The sequence below is a fragment of the Labrus mixtus genome, chromosome 2, assembly GCF_963584025.1.
Source record: "Labrus mixtus chromosome 2, fLabMix1.1, whole genome shotgun sequence".
Classification (NCBI taxonomy): Eukaryota; Metazoa; Chordata; class Actinopteri; order Labriformes; family Labridae; genus Labrus; species Labrus mixtus.
This window is the reverse complement of record NC_083613.1, coordinates 24,713,287-24,739,774: the sequence shown is the minus strand read 5'-3', so window position 1 is coordinate 24,739,774 and position 26,488 is coordinate 24,713,287. Positions and strand designations below refer to the sequence as shown.

At 43.9% G+C, this 26,488-nt stretch overlaps 1 protein-coding gene across 4 annotated transcripts in view; it reads right to left on the bottom strand.

Annotated features, from left to right (window-relative positions):
* Window positions 1-26,488, bottom strand: part of bnc2 (basonuclin zinc finger protein 2) — a 158,840-nt gene that overhangs the window by 63,188 nt on the left and 69,164 nt on the right. For 3 of the 4 annotated variants that reach the window (XM_061058018.1, XM_061058033.1, XM_061058001.1), the window contains exons 2-3: window positions 25,690-26,052; window positions 22,232-22,294 (exon numbers count right to left, since the gene is read on the bottom strand). In XM_061058018.1, the coding sequence (XP_060914001.1) occupies window positions 22,232-22,294; window positions 25,690-26,052 (426 nt within the window). The remainder of the gene's footprint in view (window positions 1-22,231; window positions 22,295-25,689; window positions 26,053-26,488) is intronic. The other variant, XM_061058010.1, reaches the window with a different exon arrangement.

The following is a 26,488-nucleotide window of genomic DNA, read 5'->3' as shown; positions in this document are numbered from 1 at the left end:
TTGCTTTACGCTTTGCTTTGCTTGTGTACTGATAAAGGTTGAAACAAAGGATCAATTTTGTCTCCGGTGGTTTTATCTCCGGCAAGCCACCGTCAGCCTTGCCCCACACTTGATGGAGAGATTTAAAGGATGCTGTCCTCGCTTTCTCCTCCTCCTCTGCTTCTCCCTGGATGAATGTGATCCAAACATCCACATCTCCCTTCAGTTTCTTTCCCAGTGACAGCCTCTCTCATGAATTAAAAGAGGAACCCATTGATTTTCCCATTGCTTAAATTTGCAACTTAATCCCCAAGATATGCCTAGAATGTACGGCTCTGTCAATAGACGGCATCGCCACTGATGAAAGGGAGCACGGAGAGAAGGGAAAGAAAAGGATGACAAGACAAAGGAGAGGGAGAGAGAGAGAGAGAGATCTGTGAGGGTGGTGGTTTCTGGCTCCGCTCTCAAATTCTACATTATGCCATTAGAAAATGTACGCTGACTATTAACACTGACTCAGATGAAATACCACAAATATAACACATCATCTCACTGAGCCACCAGGAGAATTAGAGGGAAGTCCAGCCCCGGCCATTGAGCAGCTACTTTAGTCTGCTTCTCCAAAGAGGCAAACACACCACATCATAATGTTTATATGGCTAATAAACCAATCACCATTGTACATCTGTATTGTGTAACCAGGGTCCTTTAGGATCAAATATCGTTATACGAAGAAGAAAAAAAGCCAAAGCACTGTAAAGAAGTTGTCTGGGAGTGAGATGGAAAAAGCACACTTGTCCCCTCTAAAGGGGGGAGTAACAGGATATCACTACCTCTCCCCAGGAGCAAACAAGGCAGAGAGACCATGCCCTGGTTCAAGATAAGCACCGTAATGTTCTCATCTGACTTCTAATGTAGCCTGTAAATCTCCGCTACTCTGCTCAACATCAGTGCAATACTTGGTATTAATAGTGTGATATGTGCAATGAGTGCAGAGCAGCCTATAGGCAGAGCGTTGTTCTTTATCAACATGCACAGGATGAAAACTGACATTGTTTTAAAAAAAAGTCTAAAATTCTTGGAAGACAGTTTTCAGAGGAATAACTGGACAGTATGTACACGCAGAGTAACACAGGGTGACCCGTACAGAATTCACCCTCCTACACTTCTCTGGTTGTAAACCCTATCCCATAAGCCTCTGGGGTGGTATGGCTTGTTGCCAGTAGCTGTGCTGTTGTTGGCAATAGATTTCCTTTGTGGCCTCGGTACTTGTGTAGGCCATAACATGATACACACAAAGGCCGGCAAGAGTACACCAGTGTGCGCAATCTTCCACATACACACACACACACACACACACACACACACACACGTGATCGGCATATGCTGCTGTGCACTGTGTGCACACATCCACACATGTAATTACGCACAAAATCACAATTCTCAGCAGTCATCCAGAGAAGACCCTCAGCCCTGTAGGAAACAAGGAGGGGGGAAAAAAAGCACAACGTATCCTTGACGGGGTTCATCTGTTTCCAGTTTGGTGCAGATGCTCAGGTTTTATTGCAGCAGTCTAGTATTTCATGGCAGATTTAGCCAGTGGTTTGGTTCTTCACTCACTGCAGCTCTAATGATGGCACATCTATTGTAAATTGTGGCACACAATTTGTTGCTTGATTCTAACATTAATCGTATATACAGTTTATGCTCCTCTCGTTGACAAAAAAAAAAGTAAGTATTGACTGAAATAATGCACATTCAGTGGAGAACATGGACTTAATGTACAGGCAGTGCTGGGACTAGATAATTGGCTTGTTTGTTGTTCAGACTGTGTCTGCAGAGCTGCTGCTGAAGCTGGGACTTTATATAAAGGACATTTACTGTTGTACTCACTCAGTGGTGAGTCATTGTGGCCCTCATGCCAAGACAATGTTTTTCCATTTAAAACAAACAAACAAGAGTTTTGGGAACATCAAAATACATGTGAACACTGAACAGTGTACTTTATATATGAACTTTCTGCATTTTTAAGTTTGTGGTTTTTCTAATGATAGTGTTCAGTAGTACAGAAGGTCTAAGCACACATACATCAATATATTTTATTTGAATCTTTCTGGTTGTTTTCTTGAGATCTCAATTTATTTGAGTCTTTATTTCAAGATAATAATGCTTATTTCTTATAACATCGAGTTACACTTTCAAGATCTGTTATAAACATATTTAGCTACCCTAATGTATACAAAAGGGAACTCATATTTAAAACACCCCCACCTGAATTTGTCCTACATTATTTCACTGTGGTATAACTTTTGAAAGAAGGAGCAACTGCCTTCATGCTGAATCCAGTTGAATTAATCATCACAAACACAGCTGAGTTAAAGAAGATAAACGTGATTAGATAAGGAAGCTTCCTCTCTGTTAGCTTCCACACACACACAAATATTTTCCCATTCTGTGTGTCAACGCCAGCAGCGCGCACAGGCGATGCCTCTCCGTCTCAAGACAGAAGTGTAGCTCTGAGTGTCTCTTAACTGGCTCGTTTAGTCCTGATGGCCTAAATGATTTCATCACTATTAATGACAGGGACCGTGGCTCCCTGTGACGCCTTGCCAGATGCTCGGGGACCACTGAGCTTCCCTCTGTCTTCTCCACACTCCCAGCCGCCTCTCCTCATCTCCTCATCCCTCCTTCTGTGCAGTCTAATGATTGTCCTCTACATGCCCCCTACCATCCTATTCCTCCTGTTTTCCTCGGCTGCCGCGGCCTCCTATGGATACTGAAAACACGCTGTAGAGACACAGTGTTGGCACTCAATTCGCAGAGAGTGAAGGGTCAGTTTGCTGCTGGGCTGCAACTCTGTTAACAAGTCATCCAGCCAGCATGTAATTGTTCCGAATATCCATACCAAGCATTGAGAAGTTCAGTTAAGCAAGATCTCCAAAACACATTCCCACTCTTTCTCTCTCTCGCTCTCTCTCTCTCTCTTTCTCTGGGCGATCGGGCGAGCCAACAAATCAGCTATCAGCCCAGTTCCCGAGCTGCAGCGGAGGTCAGAGGTCAGATAAAGAAGGTCAGCTGGCACCGGACCAGACCGCACTCAGAGGTCTGTCCTACAAATGGAATCAAAAGCCTTTTGACGGCTACGAGTCCTTGCCTTCATTTGATACCTCACGTAATTGGGGAGTTAATTTTGAAACAGATGCACGGCCTTGTGTTGATTCATTGCTGTGATTTTCATTCATTTGGATAATGAAAGAATTAAATACCATTTTGGCGTCTCTTTTCCCCCCTTTCCTTGTCTCCTCTGTCTTGTTGAGCTCCAGCTAAGTAATGGCATTTTAATTCTGTGTGTCAATGTGTGTGTGTGTGCATGTGTGTGTGTGTGCAGGAAACTACTGCTCTTTGATGAATGCAGAGAGCTTTTGTCTTTCCCGGCATTGTAAAAGAATAAGCTTGGTAAGGGTTACATTCATAGCCTTATAGAAATGATCCCTCAGAGGTTATGCAGCACAATCTGAGAATGAATCCTCCGAGTGAACAGTCTGTGAACTGGAGCACATTACAGTAAAATTAGAAATCACTCCTTCAACATGTGTTTTCACTATGTAAAGAGCATGTACAGTTTCCCCTCGTATGCGGCCTTTGGATTTAATACAGTAACTGATTGCTACTTTTAAGGACTGCCAAGTGTCATGCACTGCTTTTTCTTGTGCAGGCTGGAGGTAAGGTTTTATTTAATCAGTTCCTTTCACCTTATATAAAAGAACATTAATACCAATTTAAAAGTACTTATTGTCACAGGTTGTCCTTTTGTGCAATCGAATAAAAGCGCTGCTTTCTCTCGCGGCGCGGCGGCCGTCCAAGAGAGAATGAAACTCTATGTGCATGTGTGTTGTCTTGGATATAAACACGTGTGAGTCCGTGCGTGTGTGTGTGTGTCTGCAGTTATAATTTCCCAGAGCCTAAACCTTCATTGATTCAGTTGCTCTTGTCTTCCCAAGAAACAGGGCGAGGATTATGCCTTTAAAACGAGCTTTCTCATTGCAGATATTAGGTCATTAATTTCACAGGCTTACATATGAAAATATTGACTCTTCCCAGACACCACACTATATCCTCTGTTCCAGCCGCAGCCTTGCATAAATAAATCTTTTCAAGTATGCAACATTGATACTCCATTGATTTATTCGTTTGAGGATCTAATAAATAAGCAAGTTTATTGAATATAGTTTAATTATTAAAGCTCTTGATTGATTTATATGGGAATATTTTAGTGTTTAAGGTGCAATATAGCATACTTCAAACTTCAAGAACCAGGAAAAAAAATCTTGATTTGGAAGCGTTTAGTTCTTCTTTCTCAAACTGTTGGTCAGCTATTAGAAAAAGAAAATTGACATGTAATTTCAGTGTGACTCCTCCTTTGCTGTACTTCCCACAGCTCTTCCTGTAGTGTTCCCCCTCTGAGTCCCAATGGAATAAATGATTTGTCTCAATGAAATTACATTAAAAACGTTATGACATAGTTGTTCTTCGAATCCATGCTCACTTGTCATTCCCATAAGTTCAATAAATCCATGATTCACTGTGTAGATGGGGGGGACCCTGAGGACCAGAACCTGTCTACACACGTACACTAAAATGATCCAGGTCACACACACACACAAACATTAAAATGGCAAACAGTCTCAGAGTAAGACAGAGTCATCCAGTGTGAGCGGGTGGGTGTTGGGTGCAGCTTTATGTCCCTACATAGCGGACGAGGGATGGGCAGACTTCGGGGAAACAAGAACGGGAAAGCCGCAGAGGGGAGAGAGTGAGAGTGCAAAGGTTGTCACAGACGAGTCACAGCGAAGGAGGAGGGGAAAGGGAGAGGTGGAGAGGAAGGGTACGTTCCAACCTTTCACATCTGTTATTCGTTTGTACCGAGCTGGGAAGAAAATAGCAGGAAGCGTTCTGGTGGTGGCGGAAGATTAAAAGACAAGAAGATTGAATAAAAAAACATGTGTCGCACATGCACTGCGGTTGATTGGATGTGTCCCTGGAGGCGCTGCCAGCTTGGAAAACACAAGGCAACTACAAACACAAACATAAGGAAGGGCAAGATTCCCCTCATTCATAAAGCAGCTTGGCATGCACTCTCATACACCGCCGAGTGTCAGACTCAGATCTACGCCTGTGGCCTTGACGCACTGGTGTCTAACCAAACCTCCCAGTTTTGTTTTGGCCATCATTACACTCACTGCTGCTACAGCTCCTATTACACGGCCTAAATCAGCTTTCATCTGGGCTCCTGTGCTTAAACGTGCTTTACTGAAAAAGCAAAAGCTTGTATCATACGTCAGGCTAAGTGGCAGTCTTTTCTCTCTTCATTACATACACACCAGGTGTGAACAACAGACGCAAAAATAGAAACAGATGCAACCGTCATCGAAAACGCGACATGATAATGCCAAGTGGCGGCCATTAAAAGCTCGTCACCCGCCCACACGGTGGGACCTCCCATCGCTAACGAGCTGAAATGTGGCGGGACACAGACAGGTAGGAGTAATGCCTTCACAATTATGCAAAGTGCACAAGCCTGCATTTGTACACACTTGCATGTGTTTGTTGTGTGTAAAAGTGTGCATGTGTGCCGTGCCACTTAGGGCCCATCCCACAGCTCATTAACAGTAATAAGTGACTGCCGCCACTTCTTTTTTTGTCAGTGGGGATGCGAGCCAATCAATAGGGTCATTTCACATCATAACGGCTTACCAGAGCACATTATGGCACTTGTTCATGGCGGGGAATGGCTGCCATTAGTGGCATAGCCAGATTAGATAGGGGCTGGGGTGTGAGGTGAAGAGGGGCAGATGGAGAGAGTATTAAAGAGGAGGAAGAGGGGATGTGGATCGATATAGGGATATTTATGGAGATAACATCACAATAGGGTGTCTGGGAAAGATAGCATAGTACGGACTCTTCTTTTTTTTTTCCGTGGGAGTAAAGATAGCTGTATGTGAGAGAGAGGGGGAAGGTGTAAGGTGTGTGTTTGCTCAAGCCTTGATGTGTATCAGCCCTTGTCTATGAATGAGTCCATTGAGTGTGCGCGTGTGTGCGTGTGTGTGTGTGTGTGTGTGTGTGTGTACAAATTTGAGCATGTGTTATGAGAGAGTATGAATTACAGCGATCTACTCTCAAATCTGCTCCTCTCTCTCAGTGTGTGTGTGTGTGTGTGTGTCTGTGTCTGTGTGTGTGTCTGTGTCTGGGGGCATGGAGGTGTGTTTGTGCGTGCTTTACCTTGGCATATGCATGTGCAATCCTGTTTAATTACAGATCAGGCTTTGAGGCAGAGGCAAACAGTGCTATAATTACAGGAAACACCTCCTTTAATATTTTATGGAAATCTACCCTGTGTGTATGTGTGTATGCTTTAAGTTGCCCATATTTACTCAGCGTGAGAGATAGGAGCAGAAGAAGGAAAAGAGAGGAGAGAGAGATTTTCTGCGTTGAGTTCTTGGTCTGAATGACTTTTGATTCTCGCTTCATGGTGTTGCTCCCTTCCTTTCATTCCTCCTTTACTCTTCACAGTCTCTCATTTCAGATTTGTGTTTCCAAATGGCTCCGCTAAACGCCCCTTTTCCCCCCACTTTTGAACCGCTTGCCTCTCAAATATTTATACTGCCTTTTACAGGGCCAAGAGACAGACGGGTGAAGAAAGAGGGGAAGAGACTGAGATCTATCCATTAAAGATGAGGAACATTCTCAGATGCATAAAGAGGGGTGATGAACACACATGCTCGGGGATGGCAAGGTGTAAGCCATGGCTTAATGCGTAATGACATCCTCTGAAGAAGGTTTGCTTTTTGATTTACTACATCAGTGAAGGAGCGCGGGACACGGGAAGAGAGAGAAAATATCAGATGGCAGTAATAGAGCAAGACAAAAAAAAGTAATAGTGTTTACTTTATGCAGATTTGAATCCCTTCTGCATCTGTTTCACTTCGTAAGCTAACCTTTGTTGTCTAATATATCTTTTCCCTCAAAAAAATAAATTGTATTCAGCAACAAACAGCTGGAAGTATCTCAACCACAAAAACATCACAATATGATGTCACTGAGTGGAGGATAATTTATTCAATTTATTAATTTTTTTCAGGAGGCCAAGAAGAGGCCAAGCTGAACACATGTTACTCTTTAACCTACTGTGACACAAATCTACGCACACACACACACACAATGGCAATATGCTAACGCTTTAACACTAAGCCAGTGCCCCCTACAGTGCACGCAACACTGGGGGCCTGGGAGTAGGCTTCGCTGCTAGCGTGCTTTACTACTCTTTGATATGCACCAGTCATTAAAAATAGATGGCGAGCAATCATTACAGGCATCGGAATTAATCTAATTAGCCCAGCACACTAGGCCTCTCTGGTATTGGAGGGGTGTGGGGGGGCATTCTGCAAACAGAGCCACCCGGCCGCAAATACAGTGTAAGCAGAGAAGGCTAGGACGCTACGGGGGCTAAAGTGAAAGGGGGGGGGATAATCCGCCTTGACTTATTAATACGCGCAAACAAGATTTAGCTCCTCAAAGCAAACAAATGAAGCAAGTGCTAAGAGGAATGAGGGGGTGAGAAGGGAGGGAGGGAGCAACAGAGAGCGACATGAAGCGAGAGCGGGAGATCGAGGGAGAGCAAGAGGAGATCAATTATTTAGGCCTGCTTGGACTGCAGAGCTGCAGCGAGATACCAGCGGTGAAAATGGACTCAGGGCCAGAAAAATGTATGTTCTTCTGTCAGTGCCTGTACCTTTGTAAACATACACGCCAAAGAGATCTTTTTCGTTTTCCTTCAATCCACTTTGGGAGAAGCTTTGGCGTGTCACAACATGGATCATAATCTGCTGACTAGTAATCTCTTCTCAAACAGCACCTCCAAACACATGCACAGCGCTGTCTCGCTTTAATAGATCACTATAAGGGTCATTGTGGACAGACATGAATCCTTTATTGACTCTGCAGACGATGAAGTGCTTAGCCCACAACCCTTCTTGACCTCTGTCACGGGTATTGACTGCTGCAAGGGGGTATGGGTAATAGGCACTAAGGAGTGGGAAGCAGCCTCTTTTTTTTTTTTTGCTACAGGCTAATAACTGTCAGCACGTGGGCTCAGCTAGGCAGAGGTAGGTCAAGCCTCCCATGATTAAACATAAACATAACTTTTTCGCAAAACTACTGCCGTGTGTTTGTTTGCTTTAGTAAGTCCTCAGGAGGCGTTTGGACCAAATATAGCACCATGTTTAAAATAAAAAGCAAAGCACTGCTGTGGGTAATGCATGGGGAGAAAATGACATGCAACTAAGGAAATTAAGTTTGACTTTGAAGGCTTACCAGACGCCAAAACACCGTTATGACAGTGGCGATTTATACTATCTGCAGTCTGAACAGTAGATGTTGAAATGTGTGCCCTGCTAACACAAATATCTCATAGGAAAAAATAGGAGAAGGCTTTTTGATTTAAACCCTTTTTAGGCTTTATTGATGATCTCAATTATCTGATCTTTTTTAGCAAATTAGTACTCCCTTTTCTAATATTGAAATGTATCGTTGGTTTTCTTTTTAATTGTATACCGATAAAAATTCATCATCATTAAATCTAACTCATTTGTTCCTCGGGCTGGACAGGCGGCGGTGGCAGTGTTGGTTTTTTTTGTCAGTCTCTACACAGTGCCAAACTCCTCTCTCTCAGTGGGTTTGTTGGCCATTCTTTCATCCTAGCTCCTCTAATGCTAGCAGACGGTCATTACCATCTCTTTGATAGTCGGGGTCCCAGCTGTGTTCAGGGGTCTAATACCCCACAACCTCTGTCCCACGCTGCCCCTCCTTCCTTCTTCCCTCCATCCATCCATCCCTCCATCACACAGCCTCAGTACAGTCTGAAGGTGCATCTGAATAAAACCCACAGGAGGGAGAGTTAGGGTGGGAAGGAGAGAGAGAGAGAGCGGTTGGGGGCAGAGCTAATACCAAATCTCAGATGACCGAACCAAATGAAAGTCTATCGAAAGCCAGCTCAGCAAACACAACCACCATACTGATGAGGAGGGAGCAGAGCGGGTGAGGACAGAGGATGGAGGACTAAGTCGTAGTTTATACATCAGAACTTTGTCTTTGGGGCTGCAGTATGTTACAGGGAATCACATAGGCCTCGTAACTATCTGTGGACAGCGGACAGACCCTTCAAGTAAATCTACCATTTATCTCTAAGAATTTATTTTAGAAATGATGCATGACAGAAATAACCACATATAATAAAAGTAAAAATTACATTATTTTACGAAGAAACTGAAGACAAAAGGGTCATACGCAGAGATAAAGTGGCACTATCATGAAAACCGACCACATACTTTTAATATTTGAACTGGTTTTGTAACACTCTATATAAATATATATATATAAATTATAAATACGAGCACTTTCTGCTGTAGTCATATTGAATTGCATTGTGCGCGCACACACACACACAGAATTTGGACTAGGTGAACTGTAACAGTAGGTGCCATGCGGAAAAAAAAGGCACAAGCAAGGGGGAAAAAAAGACAATTTCACCAGAACCTCACTCGCACGAAGGACATAATAGCGCTGAAAGCAAAACGACTCAATGAAACAGGAAAAGTGTATTTCTTGGATTCCACTTACACTCAAATTACAGTGACATTCTTGGCAGAGTTTGGAGCACAGGGGAAATACTACGTACTAGAGCAAAGAAAAATAACTTTAACGGACTCTTATCAGGGATATGACTCAAAGACTCAAAGACTCAACGATTAAAATCCCCCAAAAAAAACAAATCACAGAAAGAAATCGAATCAAAGAAAGGATGGGGGCTTGTGCTCTTTGCAGCATATATATTCACTTTCTGATTGTTTTTTTTCTTCCTCTCCCTCCTGCCCTCCGTCATCAGGTTCAGTTACAGACATGAGGCACAGGAATGAGGGAGGCAGAGTGGTAACATACGGTACCATGAGGAGCGAGACGCCGGCCCTCCCTGACATGGCGTGCACCGAGCAAGAACCCCTCCCTGGCCCCCACAGGCAGACGGACACAAATATACACACATTTAAACACACACTTTTTGGACAGCATATGCACTGTCCATATCCAGAACAATCTGTGAAACGCAAGCAGATGATATGATTGTGTTCTCTAGAGTGTACACGCATACAGGGAGGGACACACACACACACACACACTCAGTCATTGCTTCACGTATACGGCCCTTCTGCTGCCCCTCTGCATGTGTCCTGTCATATCTCCTTCAGTCCATAATTGTCCCAACTTATAGTGTTCCTTCCTGGGAGCCACAGTTTAGAGGAAGTGAAATCCTTCTAAGTGACTGTCACAATGCATCAGCCTCAGGCAAGGGACCCCCACCCCCCTCACTCTTTCAGCGAGTCCCCCAGCTGCATCCCCCTCCCCATCCTTGCTGGCTATCCCTCACTTTAAGTATTTTTCTTGCTGAGATGCTCCACTTGTGCTTTCACTTTGTTCCTCTCCAACGCTCTGTCTCTTTTTCTTTACGCAGTAACCCACCTAACACACTCCGCTTCCTCTGTCCTTTTTTCTTTCTCTCCCGCCTCGCACTGCGTTTAACCCGGAAAAAAAAAAGCTGCTGTCACAACTTCGCACAGCCATTATTCCCTGTCTGTGACCTGCTCTCCACTCAATCCTTGTTCCCCCCTACAATACTTACCAGGAGAAGCAGAGGTTGAGTTTGCTGCTTCTTCTCGTCTTCCTTTGAAGGGACCATCACTCCTTTCATACACAAAAAACACACACCGACAAGAGTGTGTGTTCTCTGGACAGCCAGAGTGACCTCTGTCGTGACCCTAGCATGTCACAACCCTGTGATGCATGTGTCACTTCTTCTCTCCCTCTGACCCGGCTGCTCACATCTCTGTCACCCAAGCACACCAGTTTCTCTTGTTGCACCTCAGTACACCCAAACAAAGGCCGGTCTACCCTAACAACCAAATATTCTTCCTATTAAAAGTTTTCTTTGATAAGTCCACCACATTACAATTTTTTTCCCTAAAAGTGTCACGAAAACAAAAAATAATTCTGTTACAAATTTTCACATTCCATATATCACTAAAGGTATTCACCTAACTCTCAGTAAAACTTGAATTGCAACTACACAGAAATATTCAGTGCATTTGTAAAAAAAAAAAAAAAATAACACACCAGAAGTCGCTCTTAATATTTACTTCATCAAGCAAATACAAGAAAAGCAAACAAGGATAAATGTGCTTATTTTGGACCACAATAATACGCACGTATGCACCCACGTGTACTGTGCGTGCATTTACATGCTTTTTCCTCAAAGGTGTTTTTCTATTAGCCTTGTCAGGGCTGGGACTGCTGCTTTATTGAGCATTTTATTGGACCTGTGGACAGATCAGACGCCCATCAACCTTTCATCAACCAATCATGTGCAGTGAGGGGAGGGACCTGGGAGGTCTGGCAGAGACGAACACTCTGCAGGGGAGGGGGGGGGAAGGAAGGGTGGTCAGTCACTCATCACTTGGATGCAGTCCGGCACTCTGTGTGTGTGTGTGTGTGTGTGTGTGTGTGTGTGTGTGTATATATATATATATATCCGTTTGTGTGTGTGAGATACAGAAAAGGGTCAGTCCCTGGTCACCAGATGGTTACTGTTTGGGCTGGACCACAGAGAGCCAAAAGAGGGGGACAGTATCTTTACTCTGCTTTCTTTCTCTCCTCCCTCACACATGCACACAACAAACCATGAGAGTGATGGGTGATAATGGAGCAGACACTAACAAATCTGCACCTCTTGGCGGGAGACCTTGACTCGGAGTCAAACAAGCAGACAGTCTGTCCAACTTATGAGCCCAACTACAACATTCTACTACACACTCAGCAGACAGAGGGACCGGTGACCATAACTGTGCAGCGCTCTGTTTCCAGTGCCACACATTTGTTCTTCAGTGACTTTTACACCATTGGAATTCACTGTGGTTAGCTTGTACATGTAGAAGTAATTGCTTTGCTTTACAGGAGTTGGGTGAGTTTTAGATACAGTGGTCTGAGCGGGACCTTGTCACTGTGTGTGGCCTTACAATGTGCAGGCTACTGCTGCTCTGGATATTAGTTCTCTTGTATGTCTGGCTATTAAATACCAATCCCCAGCCACACATCCATGCACGCACACACTCACACTCGCACTCTAACACACACAGACCACTTCCCTTCCAGTCTCAAAGTCAGGGACAGAACAGTTTTGGCTGGCAGTATTGTGTGGGCCACAAGGAGAAGGAGAGAAAAAACAACTGTTCTTTTAGGTGAAACCTTCCAGCTGGATTGAGAAATGTGGGGGAAAAAAGAAACAGGCGTTTGCCAGGACATCTAAGGAGAGCAATTCGCTGGAAGGAGCACTTGCGACTGAGCAAAAGGGGTTTTGGGTGAAGAAGTGAGACACTCATAAAGAGAGAGGACAAAATGAAGCAGAAGAAGAGGAAAAATCAGTGTTTGAGCTTGCAGAGTGAAGAAACAAGGAAGGAGTGAAAGAGGTGAAGTGGAGAGAGTGAAATTGTAAAACAGGAGAAAAAAAAGGAAAGAAAGAAAGTAGAGAAGTGCCAGCAGCTGGACTTCTCCTGCTAATTCAGCACTTTAACAAATCAATGCCACTTGAGGAGTACAATCCGCACCCTGAGCTCCGCGAGACGCATCAGTGAGACTGTAGGCGTGTGTGTGTGTGCGTTTTGTGGGTGTACAAGTGTGTGCGCCTGGAGGGGTTGATGATGTTAGTGTGTGGTCATCCACGGTAGTCCACATTAAGGTCCAGTAATGTGTTAATTTATAACTCTATCACCCCAGACGCCTGCATTATCCATCTGTGTCACACACTAGGCCTACGATATCTATCACCCGGAGGGGAAAAATGGCCAGTCCAGAGAGATTAAGCCAACGGTCGCACAATTTCTTTTTTTTTTTTTCCGTCTTTATTTTCCCTTTAGCCTTCATCTATGCCATCCCTTCCACACACACCCCCTCCCTTTTGTCCTCAGCTCCCCAGGTCAGGGTGATCAATTATGACCTGACAGACCTCTCAGACCTGGCTGACCACTGGAGCTTCAGAGGCCCCGCAGACATCACTATCTACCCAGAGACGGAGCACTTACACTGGGCTTTAACACCCCCCCCCTCTAGCCCCGGAGGCCTGTGCAGACGCCTGTTTGAATATCAGTGATCAGAAATGAAATTACACTTCACATTCTGACCTCTGTGAACTTCAAATGTGTTCCGACTTACAGGAGATTGACAACAGATTGTAATAATAAAACCGTAAATGTGTGTGTGAGCTGAGAGCACAAAAATTTTGACACATAACCCCGGCCTGTTTATAATACTGCATGAGTACGTTTCGACCACTTCGGTGCGTGAATTGTTATTTACTCTAAACACAATGCAGCAGGAAAGTATACTTTTCTCCCGATAAAACAATATATTACTGTTGTCAAAACATGCAGACTATATACAGGGTTTCCGTGTGTATAAGTGTGTGTGTGTCAGTTTTTGTTTGTGGAGGTGGCTCATGCTCTCTTTGTCAGTAGCATCGCTCACTAATAACACACAGGGGGAAATGATCAATACTCATCCTCTCTATTCAATTTCACAACATCACTACTACCACAGGACACAAATGCTCAAACACACGCACACATCTTGATGTACAATACACCAACATGATTGTAAAACAAAAGGCCTTTGACTAACACGTCTAGCCAGAGGGCCGGCTAAAGCAGGAGAATTCCGCTTTGGTGTGAATGTGAGCGATGCATTAATATTTATTTAGTTAGAAATACTCCCCTCCTATCCTGGGAGAGAGATAGTGAACATGAGATACACAGGGAAAAGGAGGAAGGGGGGCTGGGTGATAGGAAAGACAAGCAGGCAATTCCACCTTTAAAGAGTGCAACAGTCATCACGAGAGGAGAAAGGGAATCTGCCCATTAAGACTAAGTGGATGTCTATTAGATCATGGAGGTAAGGAGGTGGGCATTTACCATCAGTACTCACAAACAACCTTGTCTGCCCCTGAACTGTGCCAACGAGTGTAAGTGTAACACACAGACAGCATGTTGTTAAAGTTTACCTCAAGTTTTTCTTAAATAAGTTGCTCTTTAAACCATTGGATATTTACTCATTCTCTTTTTTTTTTTTTTTAAAGTTCTTACTCCAACATATTTTGTACAAACATCACCTCAGTGAAAATTAAGGCAATTAGAAGAGCATCAAAGTCACCACCCAGTCCTATGAGATCAAACAAACCCTGTGCCCTCTCTTTCCCTGCCTGTCCCCTTCACCCCCCCACCCCCCCCCCCTTCTTCCCCAGTGTAAAAAACCCCATTCTTATCACTGTGGTACAGTTAATCCCTCCTTTCCTCCTCCTCCTTCCATGGCGGCGTCCCTCAGGGGGGTGCGTGAAAGGCTAAAAGGAGGGAGCATATTTGCCACTTGCCTGCGACACATAATACGGAGCAGGCAATCAACTTTGGCTTGACATGTATTTGCTCATCTCTGGGACACACACACACAGACACCCCCCCCCCCCCCCCCCCCATCACTGCTGGGAAATTGAAGGGTGGGGGGTGTGAGGGAGGAAAGGAGCCCAAATTAACACTTGACATTCAATACGGTCAGGTCCTTAATTGGCCTGGGCCTTCCTGAGAAGGCAATTTTCTATTCCCCAAACTGCCCCCGCACTGCGCCATGTGCCAGTGTCATCTGTGTATGAACGTCTACGTGTTTGTGTGTGTGTGTGTGTGTGTGTGTGTGTGTGTGTGTGTGTGTGTGTGTGTGTGTGTCTGTGTGTCTGTGTGTGTGTGTGTGTGTGTGTGTGTGTGTGTGTGTGTGTGTGTAAGGAAGAGGAAAATGTTTAAGTATGTGCCAGAGAAAAACTGAGACAATGTGTGTATGCATATATCTGTGTGTGGCTGTGTGTGTTTGTTGGAGCCGGGGCCCTGTCCTGAGAGAGGCCCTCTGGTCCCTTCCCTTTCTCTAATGAGGCTGGATGAATTAGCACTACGTGACATGATTTGAACAGCGCCACTCCCTCCCCTCTTCACTCTCTCTTTTTCTCTCCCTCCCTCCCCTTTGTCCCCCTCCCCTTCTCATCCCATGCTCTTCTTTTCCTTAAAGCGGTGACAGGCATCTGGTGGCCGAAAAAATGCCAGGAGCAACCCCGCGGCTCTCGCCTTTTATGCATGCTGCTGCTGCTGCTGCTTTACACCGCACACACAACAACAACAACAACACACACTCACAATAAAACACTTTTGCCTTCATCCCGCTCCTCTTCCACTCGCTCCTGCATGCACACGCAGACTGACTCGCACTTCCCGGCGGATCCAGTTACAGTTGATGTTATTACAGCTTTCAACCTGAGAGGTATTAGGCTTCCTTTAACAGATCTGACAGCATTTACAACACAGGCAAGTCGACGCCTCTAATCGCCTCTGTGACTTCAGCCTATTACCAATTGATCTCAGAGAGAGCCTCCACCTCGCCTTCTGACTGATGCTCAAGCTGTCGGCTCCTTTTCCTCTTCTTTGTCATAAGGCGCTATCTCTCTTCGCCGCTGCATCCTGTAAACTTGACTGCTCTTTAAGTGCTTTCATTTCACTGCTTTTCCTGCAATAAATCTCACAGCGGTTTGCTTATGATATTTTATTATTTATGTTATTGAGTTATATCTATACCACCCATTGATCAGGCACAAAGAATCACCTTTGCCCTTGTGAGGCTCCGTTCAAGCCTCGAACAAGACACTAAATTTATTGGCTGAATGCTCGCGCAGCAAAATCGCAGTAAATCTGGGTGATAAATCCCTCGTTGCCAGCCTTTACAAATCTAAACTGATCAACAAGCTGCGAGGTAATGGCCTGGATAAAGGAAACAAAAGCTGCAGATTTTTTTTTTTTTTTTTTTTGTATCTGGAGGAAACATAGCAAATGGATTAAATGCTATGAAATATTAAATGCCAGTCAGAATCACACACATCATGCAGCGGACGTTGCTCCAACAAAGCACTTATCGCTGAGTGTGTTTCCCGACAATGGAAGAGGCAGCTCAGGCCATTTACAGAGAAAACATCAACATAGAGAACGCAAGTGCTATGTGTGTGTGTTTGTGGCTACATTCCTGCCTGCACGCATGTCTGTGTGTGTTTGTGTGTGTGTGTGTGTGTGTGTGTGTGTGTGTGTGTGTGTGTGTGTGTGTGTGTGTGTGTGTGTGTGTGTGTGTGTGTGTGTGTGTGTGTGTGTGTGTGTGTGTGTGTGTGTGTGTGTGTGTGTGTGTGTGTGTGTGTGTGTGTGTGTGTGTGTGTGTGTGTGTCAACAAAACACTGAAAAACAGCTTTTTCTGTACAAGAATTCTCACTTTGTCCCGTTTTAAAAAGCTGCAGCCATCACTTCAATCACACAATAAATGTCCCGAGAGGTGACTGACCAACAATGTGTGCTGCCAAAGGTCACGCACGCTGACCTTAAACCCCTGACTGGTTGCCGCAGATACAGGGTCAGACCATTTGATGTGTATCAGAGTTGGCTAATTAGATCATTTGTGAGTTAATTGACTTTATAGATTGTTAGAAAGTGATGTGAAATGCTGCTCGATATATGTGGTCGGCTCACATGCAGGCTCAGTTCAAAGCATGTGTGTGTGTGTGTGTGTGTCACATTTAAATGAACAGTGATGCCCAGTGACAACACACACACACACACATTGCCTATTCCTAAAGCCCACACACACTTAGGTATTTCACCGCACTGCGCACACACATCCTCACAAAAACAAGAGCCACCCAGAGTCTCCGTTTGCCAGAAAAACACGAGCTGTGGGATGCCAAGGCAGCTGCATTTTACAGTGGCCATTAAACGTTATTAATCCAACAGCGCAAACATCTTTACAAAGTCAGCAGAGAGCACAAACAAATGCTTACACATGTTGCATTAACACTTTGCGCACTTGAAAAAGTAGCTAATGAGTTAAGACTCAAGTTTTTTTTCACAGAGTAAAAACGACATCACCGTTAGCAAGCAATTTGCACAATCTGCATAAGGAAAATACATAATAGTAGAGTGTGAAAGCTGGTGTATGTATATGCCCGTAGGGCTGAAAATCTTTGTGTTTGCTTGTGCGTGTGTGTGTAAGTTGGCTACAAGCCTACCACAGCCTGTACCACTAGCCTCCCTTCTCCAGAACCTCCCTAAAAAATCCTCCCTGGGCCTCTAGCAATCAAATCTCCACGGTAAGCTGGAGACAGAACAGAGCAGGGCGGAGAGATAGACGTAGAGTATAACACAAGAGCAAAAAAGACTGAGAGAAAGATATGAAACAGAATATAGTAGGGGGGGGGGACCTCTCTCTTCTCTCTCCTTTAAAGCCATAGAGTTCAGTCTATGCGATACGAGAGAGAAGTTTTCCTCACCTTACATGTAAACTCTGGACATGAAATGGCTGTTACCTGTTGCAAACCCATTTTCTTTACCACAACAACTTTGATAATTTGCCAGCACATTACAAACGTACAACACAAACCAACACACTCCACAGTACATGTAAGATTACCAGAGGAAAGAGAGAGTCAACTGTGAGCCCTGAACAAAATCACCATGATTATACATAACCATAAATAAGCCTGATGATGATGGCTTTAACAATAATAATAGCAATTCAGCCTGAGTGCTTTTTCAAATAACAGTGACAGCATTAGCCACACCGCCAACAGAAAAATGGAAGACAGAGCCTTGAGAGCTCTTCTTCTCCTTTTGCCCGGTGCTGATGGGGCAAATTGGCAGGCAGACCGAGCAGAGAGGGGTCCTTAAGACGGACGTGAAAGTAGTAAGGCTGTCGATTTGCCCGTTGCGCTGGCGCTGCTCCAAAGAAAACAAAATCACAGGAGCTGAGGAATAACAGGAAAAGGGAGAAGCCACGGTGAAAGTATGCCCCAAGTTCCTGTCACTTAGCGCAGGTCACACCTAATGTCACCTTCCTCTGCGTGCAGAACGGGAAAGAGCGCTCTCGCACAACAATGTGTCTGCCATCTGGTCAAGTCTTAAAATACTACAGGACACCGCACAATATGTGTGTTTTCACTGACTCTCTCTTTCTTCACTTTAGTCAATTAAGTGTGATGATCCTCTCTGCCGGTGGCAATCTCTGGGTCACTGAAGCCAACGTGAGCCCCTCCCATTTCTCAACATCCCCCCTGACCCATGGTACTGCCACTTCAACCACACACACACACACACACACACACACAGACACACACAGGACACAATTATACTTCAACCTTTTCATAACTGCCTGGAGCTCAGTGACAGCTGCTGCATTCCTGCCGTGTCAGAGAAAGAGAGTGTGTGTGTGTGTGTGTGTGTGTGTGTGTGTGTGTGTGTGTGTGTGTGTGTGTGTGTGTGTGTGTGTGTGTGTGTGTGTGTGTGTGTGTGTGTGTGTGTGTGTGTGTGTGTGTGTGTGTGTGTGTGCGCGCGTGAGTGTGAGTGTGAGTGTGTGAGAGAGTGTCTGTCTGTCTGTGTGTGTGTTGCCCCGGCCCTGTGCTTATGTCCCCCTCATTAACCAGTGGCGGGGTGGTGACATCCTGAGCGACTGGCCCTTCAAACACACACTTCCTTTTCACACCGACAACTTCTCCCCACTGCAGGAAACTACCCCAACAAAAATAAGTTTTTCTAAAGGAAATGTAGACAAAAATAAAAGAAGAAAAAACATAGCGAAGACCAGAATTTTACAAGTTGGAAGCATGTACAAAGAAAGAAAATAAATAAAAAAATAGAAGGAAACAAAAAAAAAATGAAAAAATTGCAAAACTATTAAAATGTGTGATTAGTCACATCCTGTAGACATTGTGCCTTTAATTGACATTGAATAGTTTTTTTTTTCATGAATCCAACCTACTTGTCAGAGAAACATGCTATAATAGCACAAAAAACACATTACATGTAAAAATTTCTATTCAGATTAGCAGCTGTGCATTGATTATTTTAGCCCAAAAAGGCTGCAAAATATCAGTAAATAAAGAATAAGAAAGGGAAATACATGTTGTATTTCTGTCTTCTTACATACACATACCCACACAGGACTGAAAGAAGTTCCTGGGAAAGACTCAGCTCTGTAGATTTCACCATTCATCCCTCTGATAAGAAGTAGAGCAAATGGCTTTGCATTTCCATCATTGCTGAACACGCACACACATAAACATACAGTAAACTTCTCTGTCAGGCGTATGACAAAGAACGCCTTTTCACTTCCACTATTCTGTCTTTACCTTTATTAATCGGGCTTTCAGGACGGCTAGGCGGCCGTCTCCTCAGGACAAACAGGAAACAGCTGACATGAAACCCGTGAGTGATGCTCACATGATGCTTATTGATCCCTGCTTGGCCCTGGGTCTAACATACAGAGTCAGGGTCGGTGCTTAACTACAACGCTGCTCCTGCAGGGCATCACTGCACGGCTGCAGAGGTTACGGTATGACCTAGGACACACGTGATCGTGTGAGGGGTGGTGTTTAGTGGGAGTTAATATGCATTTACATTTAACAAAAAAGTGTAATTATTTTAAGGATAATTTTTAGGATATTAAAGTGGAAGAGGGCGACACAAAGCAGCAGAATGGAGGTATATGCATGAGAAGAGCCTAGAGTTCCTCAACAGTGTCGCATAATTATTCTGCACTAAAGGAAAGGAATCACAGATATTGATTTTGACCCACTCATACTGTAGATGTGTACAGTGTATGCAATAGAAATATTTATTAAATAGCATAAAAGGGAAAAAAAAATATATTAATGGAACTTCAGATTAAAAAAAAAAAAAAAAAAAAAAGATCATGCTTAATGGTGAAAAAAAAAAAGATTAAAGAAAGTCAGTTAAAGTTGAAAGTAAAAACACTGCAGACGTCATATCTCCCTGGTTAATGCCTGGGTAAATAAAGTGGGGACCACAGCATGAATGGAACCTTGTACATCCTCCTACTCCGTCAAACTCGATGGCTTCTTAATGAAACACACACATACACACGTATACAGTAAATATACAAGCAGCTGCAGCCACCTTCCCACTCAATCTCACTCTTTCGTTTCTGAGCTCCCTCTTGCAGAAATAATGCTGCCCTTAGGAAACACATCATCATCGTTGCATGTGCACAAAGACTGCGAGATGCCCACTGACTGAATGCCACAGCGGCCTCTCTTAATGCTGCGTATGTTATCTGGACCCTCTAAACTGCCCAATAGGGTTGCAATTATTGTATAAAAGAATGTGAGATCCAACGGCAGGTTTACAGTTAGAGACAGGTGGGACGTGAGCTGGTATAAACGGAGCTTTAATCCTACTCCAATCAGGTGCGAGACCAGAGAGTAATTTTGGGTAGCATACCCAGGTACTTCCTCTGCTCCTGACATTTGTTTTTGTGGGCTTTTGTAAGTAGCTCTCCGACAAATGCATTGAAAGTAACACCCAAAGTGTTCCTCTGTTACACAGTGTCAATCTCAAGGGGCCATTCTTTCATATGAAGACAGTAGCTGCAGAACAAAATCAGTTTTAACATGTGGAGGACCGTGGGTGGTGATAGAGTGTAAGGTAGGAAAGACAGTGAAGAGGGAGGGAGAGGGAAACAGGGTTTGAGGTGTGGGGAACAAGACGAGAAAGGAAAAGCGAGTGAGAGAAGAAGAAGAAGGAGCAGTGGGAGACAGAAACATCGTAGTAGAAGAAGAAGAAGAAGAAGAAGAAAAAGTAGTAATGGGGGAAGTGGTGCGTGTCTTTTCTGCAAATCTCCTCTTTCACCTCTGCTCTCCTCCAGCTCTCCAGCCAAGGCCAGCCAAGAGACACTTCACCTCGCACCCACACACACATGGAGCCCGGGCCAACACACAGAGACACACACAATCAGAGAGGGAGAGGACACACACCCACAAATCTGCACACGCTCGCTCTCTTACTCTCTTTTGCAAGCAAACACACACTCACAAAAACTGGCATATGAGTATTTAGCCACCCACTCAGAAAAATAAATGGCAAAAGCACAGACACAAAAGCTTTAACGCGCACATGCTCGGACATAAACTTCAGCGACACAGTGCACACACACATACACACTTGACACCAGATACATGTCCGTATAGGCATCCATATGCTCTGTGTGCAATGACCCATCAAAGACAGACATGGAAATAATAACAGTTGAGGCTAACAACACACACGCACACACGTTCACTGACTGTAGATAATTCTACACATATGCATCAAATCACTGCTTCCCAGTCACACACTCTGGTAAGAAGCAATGCATATGCACCACATATGCAACACGCCTGTACTCTACTGTGTAAAACAACGTGTGCACACGCACACACTCACTCACTCACTCACCACCATAAGTGTATCAGTGTGTTAATGGGAAGATTAGCGCATTGTGTGATCTGCACTGAGGGGGATAATATCAACCTCATTTCTACAGTCAGACAAAACAAAGCGGAGTGAGTTATTCATCAAATATGTCTGTCAACATGTGCTCACAGCTAGCAGCATTCACTTTCATAGATTTAACACACACACTCTCAGGACGGACTGCATTAACAGAACAGATGGAATAAGGGGAAATAACAGATTAGACTGTAAAACTGAAGCCGACAAAAAGTTTAAATTTGACAAAAACGTAAAAACAATGGAGGTCGTAAAACCAAAAAAGAGAATGAAGGAACTGAAAAAAGACTAAAAATTGTTGGATTTTTTTTTATGTAAGATGTTTAACTGATGAATTAAAAACAGGCATTCTGAATGAATCCCCATTTTCCTTTTTATTAAGGTGGAAAAAAAATACAAGGACGAGTTCTGTTTTTATCACAATGATTTGCTGCGTTTTTGTTCAATTTTAATAAAGGATTTCAAACTCTTAAACATTGTGACATGAGGGCGAGGTGAATGCTGCTGGCTTGTGGGTCAGATTTAGGATCACAAATTTGATGAAAATTTGTCATTTTCATCAAAATGCATTTAAATATAAAGAACTGAAGGCATGCAGGCAAGCTTGACATTTTAGGAAGGCCTGACAGTACTGATATTATCATAGTTTCTACACTATATTTGTTTAACCCTTGAATTGCTGTGTGGAAATAGGAAAGTCTCGGTGTGAGTTTAGCAGGCAGCAGAGAGCAGACATGATGCCACTGTACCTCTTCAAGGTCTCGGCCCATAGTAGACCTGTCGCACTTCAAAGGAAGCCGCGTTACAGCACCCTTGCAAAAAGAAAAGGAAGATGTTGATTTAGAGAGCGTCTCAGACTGAACACATGCACTTGTTTATTTTTTTACTTTATTTCTCGGGGCACTGCTGTAAGCCTGGGTGGCAGCATCAGACCCTCAGGTGGACGTTATGAGGCACATTTATTTTATGAGCTTTCCTAACCTTGAATTGTTTCTACATCCCTCCATCTGAAAGCGGAGGAGAAAGTAGACAAAAAAAAAGCGTAGAAGAAGACGCGGCCTCCGGCTGTTGTATTGTGGAAGAATCATCCCTGATGAACCAATTAGGCTCGCAGTATCACTTAACTCCGGGCTTTTCAACTTGCAAGGGTCGATATTGAGAGGCTCGCATGTACAACAGCGGGTCAATTAAGGCTCCAAATATTATCACTGCGAAATGCTGGGAAATAATTCAGCTCCTAATTAATGTGTGTGTTTCTTTTCTTTTTTTTTTTTTTTTTTTTTTTTACAAACAAATTATAAAAGTTCCCCTTTGCAGTGTTTAGTGAAATGTGAACCGATTTCTGAACATTAGGAAGCTGAGAAAGCAGCGAATATTTATCGAATCCATTTCATTGATTTCATCTAAATTGCAAACTGCTCGTGTTGTTTCCGGTTGAGATTTGCGTGGGTTATGATGGCTGTTAATCTACTTCTAAAAAAAAAAAAAAGTTTCTTCAAGGATTAAAAGGCTATTAAGGCCTGTTCTGAAGGCTGTAAATTATTCGCTCACGGTCTTGTTTTAATCTCATCGGTCTTTGATTTCGTTAGTTTACTGAAACATGCATTTAAAAAACGATTGGATCTCAAAATCAAGGCGATATTATGCCAACTTAATCCAAAAACTTAAATACTACACATAACAAATAATTCAATTCATCTTCATTTTTCGTCTTTCACCATTTTTTTTTGCACCAGCACGTCCAGTCTAATAGACAATTTTTTTCTTTATATTTCTCTCTCTTTTTTATGAAAACGTCTTAGCGAATATGTAAATAAATTAATATTTTTATTCGGGATTATTTCACTATGAAGACAGAAATATAAAGACGTGAAAATATTTTCAAAACAGGAGTTGATTGTATCGAAAATCAATCAAAGAATTTAAATAATTGTATTTAAATAATTGTCATTACGCTGGTGGAGACAGGTGTTGCTTTTTTTTTTTTTTAATAAATAACTTGAAGGGAGTAATAAAAACACTAAATAATTCAACCAGATACTAATTTGATCATTTTAAAATCTTTACTTAATTTCCTCATCGGTCTCTCATATGTATGCACCGAGGTGGTCAGACACCTGCTGTAAACCAGGAGCTTGTTTATCTCCTGTCAACTCCCTGCATTTATGATAAGTGTTTTTTCTTCTTATTTCTAAGCCCTTGCCTTGAGCAAGTAGTTTACAATATTATGTCAAAAGAATATCCACAAGTTTTGGCTCTCATGTGCCCTGCACCTCTCCACAGCCATCTGGCCTGAGCGCACTGCGCACAGCTTTTACGCGTCTCCATCGATCAGGTGGAAACATAATTTGGCCTAACAACGCTAAAATACCGCATCCCTCGTGTCACCTAGTTGATCTTTAAGGGAGAAAGTGAGAGGGGGGATTTTGAAACACGAGCCCATAACGCATTTCTCTCCTTCAACACCCCAGGGTGCGCGAGCCTCGGCAAACACAAAGTCATTATCGGTTAGATTCCAAGAAGGCGAGTCTGTCAAGGAACAGGCTTTCTTTGGAGAATTTATGTCATGCCTACTAAACATGGGAAGATTTCTTCTAAGTGATGCGAGGAAGGATACATCACAGCGAGTCCCACAGCTGATTATATTGAAACAACGGTGCGCATTTGTAAAAAGGAGTGGGGATGAGGACGTGGGGTCCCAGCAGATGCTAAGCGCAGGGGCCCATCCACCTGCTTCACACCGGCTCCACCAATTTACTCATCAATAGTTTCTATCATCTTCCTTAAGAACAAAATATGCTGCTGCGTGATCAGAAATAAAAGTGAAGCAATGCTATAATTAAATTCAGTCAAAAATTCCTCACATCTTTCACAAAGTATTCGGCTGAGTGAAGAGCAGAAAATTGATTCTTTTTCGTGAGGAAACACAAACAAATATTCCCAAAAGTTACATCGGGATATTATATAGTTTCGAACACATCACTTCCCCCTTTACGACGACACATCTGGCATTCCAAAATAGTTTAACTCTGTGGTCTGTTAATATTGTCAAGGTGACGGAATAACTTTCCCATCATGTACAGCACAGAGCCGCGGCGGAGCTGTTGCGCAAGAGCCGCTGTGGCCTGCGCGCGTAACAGCGTGTGCATGGTACGGACCGAGAGCCTGCAGGTCCCGCTATGATTAACTACACCCTAACAACCATCCTCTATCTTTACTGTCTCCCCCTCACACACACACACACACACACACACACATACAAATAACACACATATACACTTTCTCGTCTCTTCCCTCTTTTTCTTTGACATTTATCACACGGAACCACGAAATCTTACTCTTATTTGGGGACGTCTTTAGATGAACAAACGCAAAGAAAACGACAGGTTGTAAACAAGAGTAAAATTCAGTGTATCATCCACGATAACTGACGAGAAATGTCGGGAGGAAATGTTGACTGCAGGCTGTCCGTTATCATCATTACTTCTCCAGACGAGCCTGTGTTCGCTCACGGCTTCTCTGCTGCTCTGTAGCCGCGCGAGGGGCTTCCTGCCTCGGCCACATGAAGTCAATTAGCCGGTCCCACAGGGGAGCCCCTGCCCGGGTCTTTATCGGCACTGAGGTTACCAAAACACTGCTAGTGCTTGCTTTTAAACTCCACACCGCTCATAGAGCAATTATGGAGACTTAAGCATGTATGTAACGAAGCAGGACAAGGGATAATCCATCAAAGGGGGAAGCAACTGAACCATGAACATGTCCTATTAAAATGTGTGTTTTTACAAAAACACAAATAAGCTATTTTTTTATTTAATTTAAAGAGCAGAAAATGACTAAATGGATTAAAATAGTATGTAAAACAACAACATGAGGACACACACACACACAATATAAAATGTGGTCTTTTTGTAATGTGTGGAAAAAGTTCTAAAAATGAAGAACTCTCAATTTGAAATATCACATTCAAAACACTGACCAAAATCACCCCATACCTCCTGAATTACACAAACACACACACACACACACACCTACTTACACTCACAAACACTCTCTTTTTACACAGAATCACAACAGCAAGCATCTAAACATACACTGAGAGAAGAAAAATAAAAGTTTGTTTCCTGATAAGAGTGAAAATACTAGAAGATGGAGAGTGAGGAGTCGGAGACGGAGAAGGTGAAGGATGGTGTGGTTGAAGCTGACGTACCTGCTGGGACATTCTGTAGAGGAGGTTGCTGTCAGTGCTCTGCTGCTGCCATGTCCCCATGAAGCCCGGCTGCTCAGCACTAGGCGGTCTGGTGCTGAACTGCATGGAGCTTTCGCCTGCTCCCTCAGAGCTGCTGCAAACGATGCTAACGCCACCCAGACCACTTCTGCTGCTGCTGGAGGTGGTGGTGATGGTGGTGCTGCTACTGTGGCTACTGGAGGGGATGCTCGTGCTAACGCCAGCGGTGCCTGTGGGTCTATCAGACTTAGCCGGAGGTGGCCTGGGCGGCTCAGGGTCTGTGCTGGGCTCTTGTGGGACTGTGTCGCACTCACTGCCTCTCACATCCAACTCTGCCTCCTCGGACTTGGACAGAGAGAGAGGGGGAGACAGAGAGAGAGAGAGAGAGAGAGAGGGAGGGGAAGGAGGGATGTGGGAGTGTGAAGGAGGAGAGAGAAAAAAAAAACAGTCAGTGAAGGTAGGTTCTTTTGGGGTCTTGTTGGCTTTTTTTTTTCTTTTTTCGTCCTGCTTCTCGAGGAGGATAACAGCGAGAGGGGAGTAGAGAGAAGTGGATGTGTGTGAGGTTTCTTGGCAGCTCTGGAGAGTGAAGTTAATTCTCAAGAAGAAAGAGAGAGAAAAAGAGGGCTCGCAGTGAATTTCCTCGGGGGGCCTCGTCTCTCGGACAGGGCAGGATGAGGTGAGGAGGGATGAGGTGAGGGCGGATGGAGGTGAGGAGGGGGGCTGATGAGAAGGTGAGCAAGAATGGAGTTAAAGAAAGAAGAGGGGGGTTATGGGAATTAGT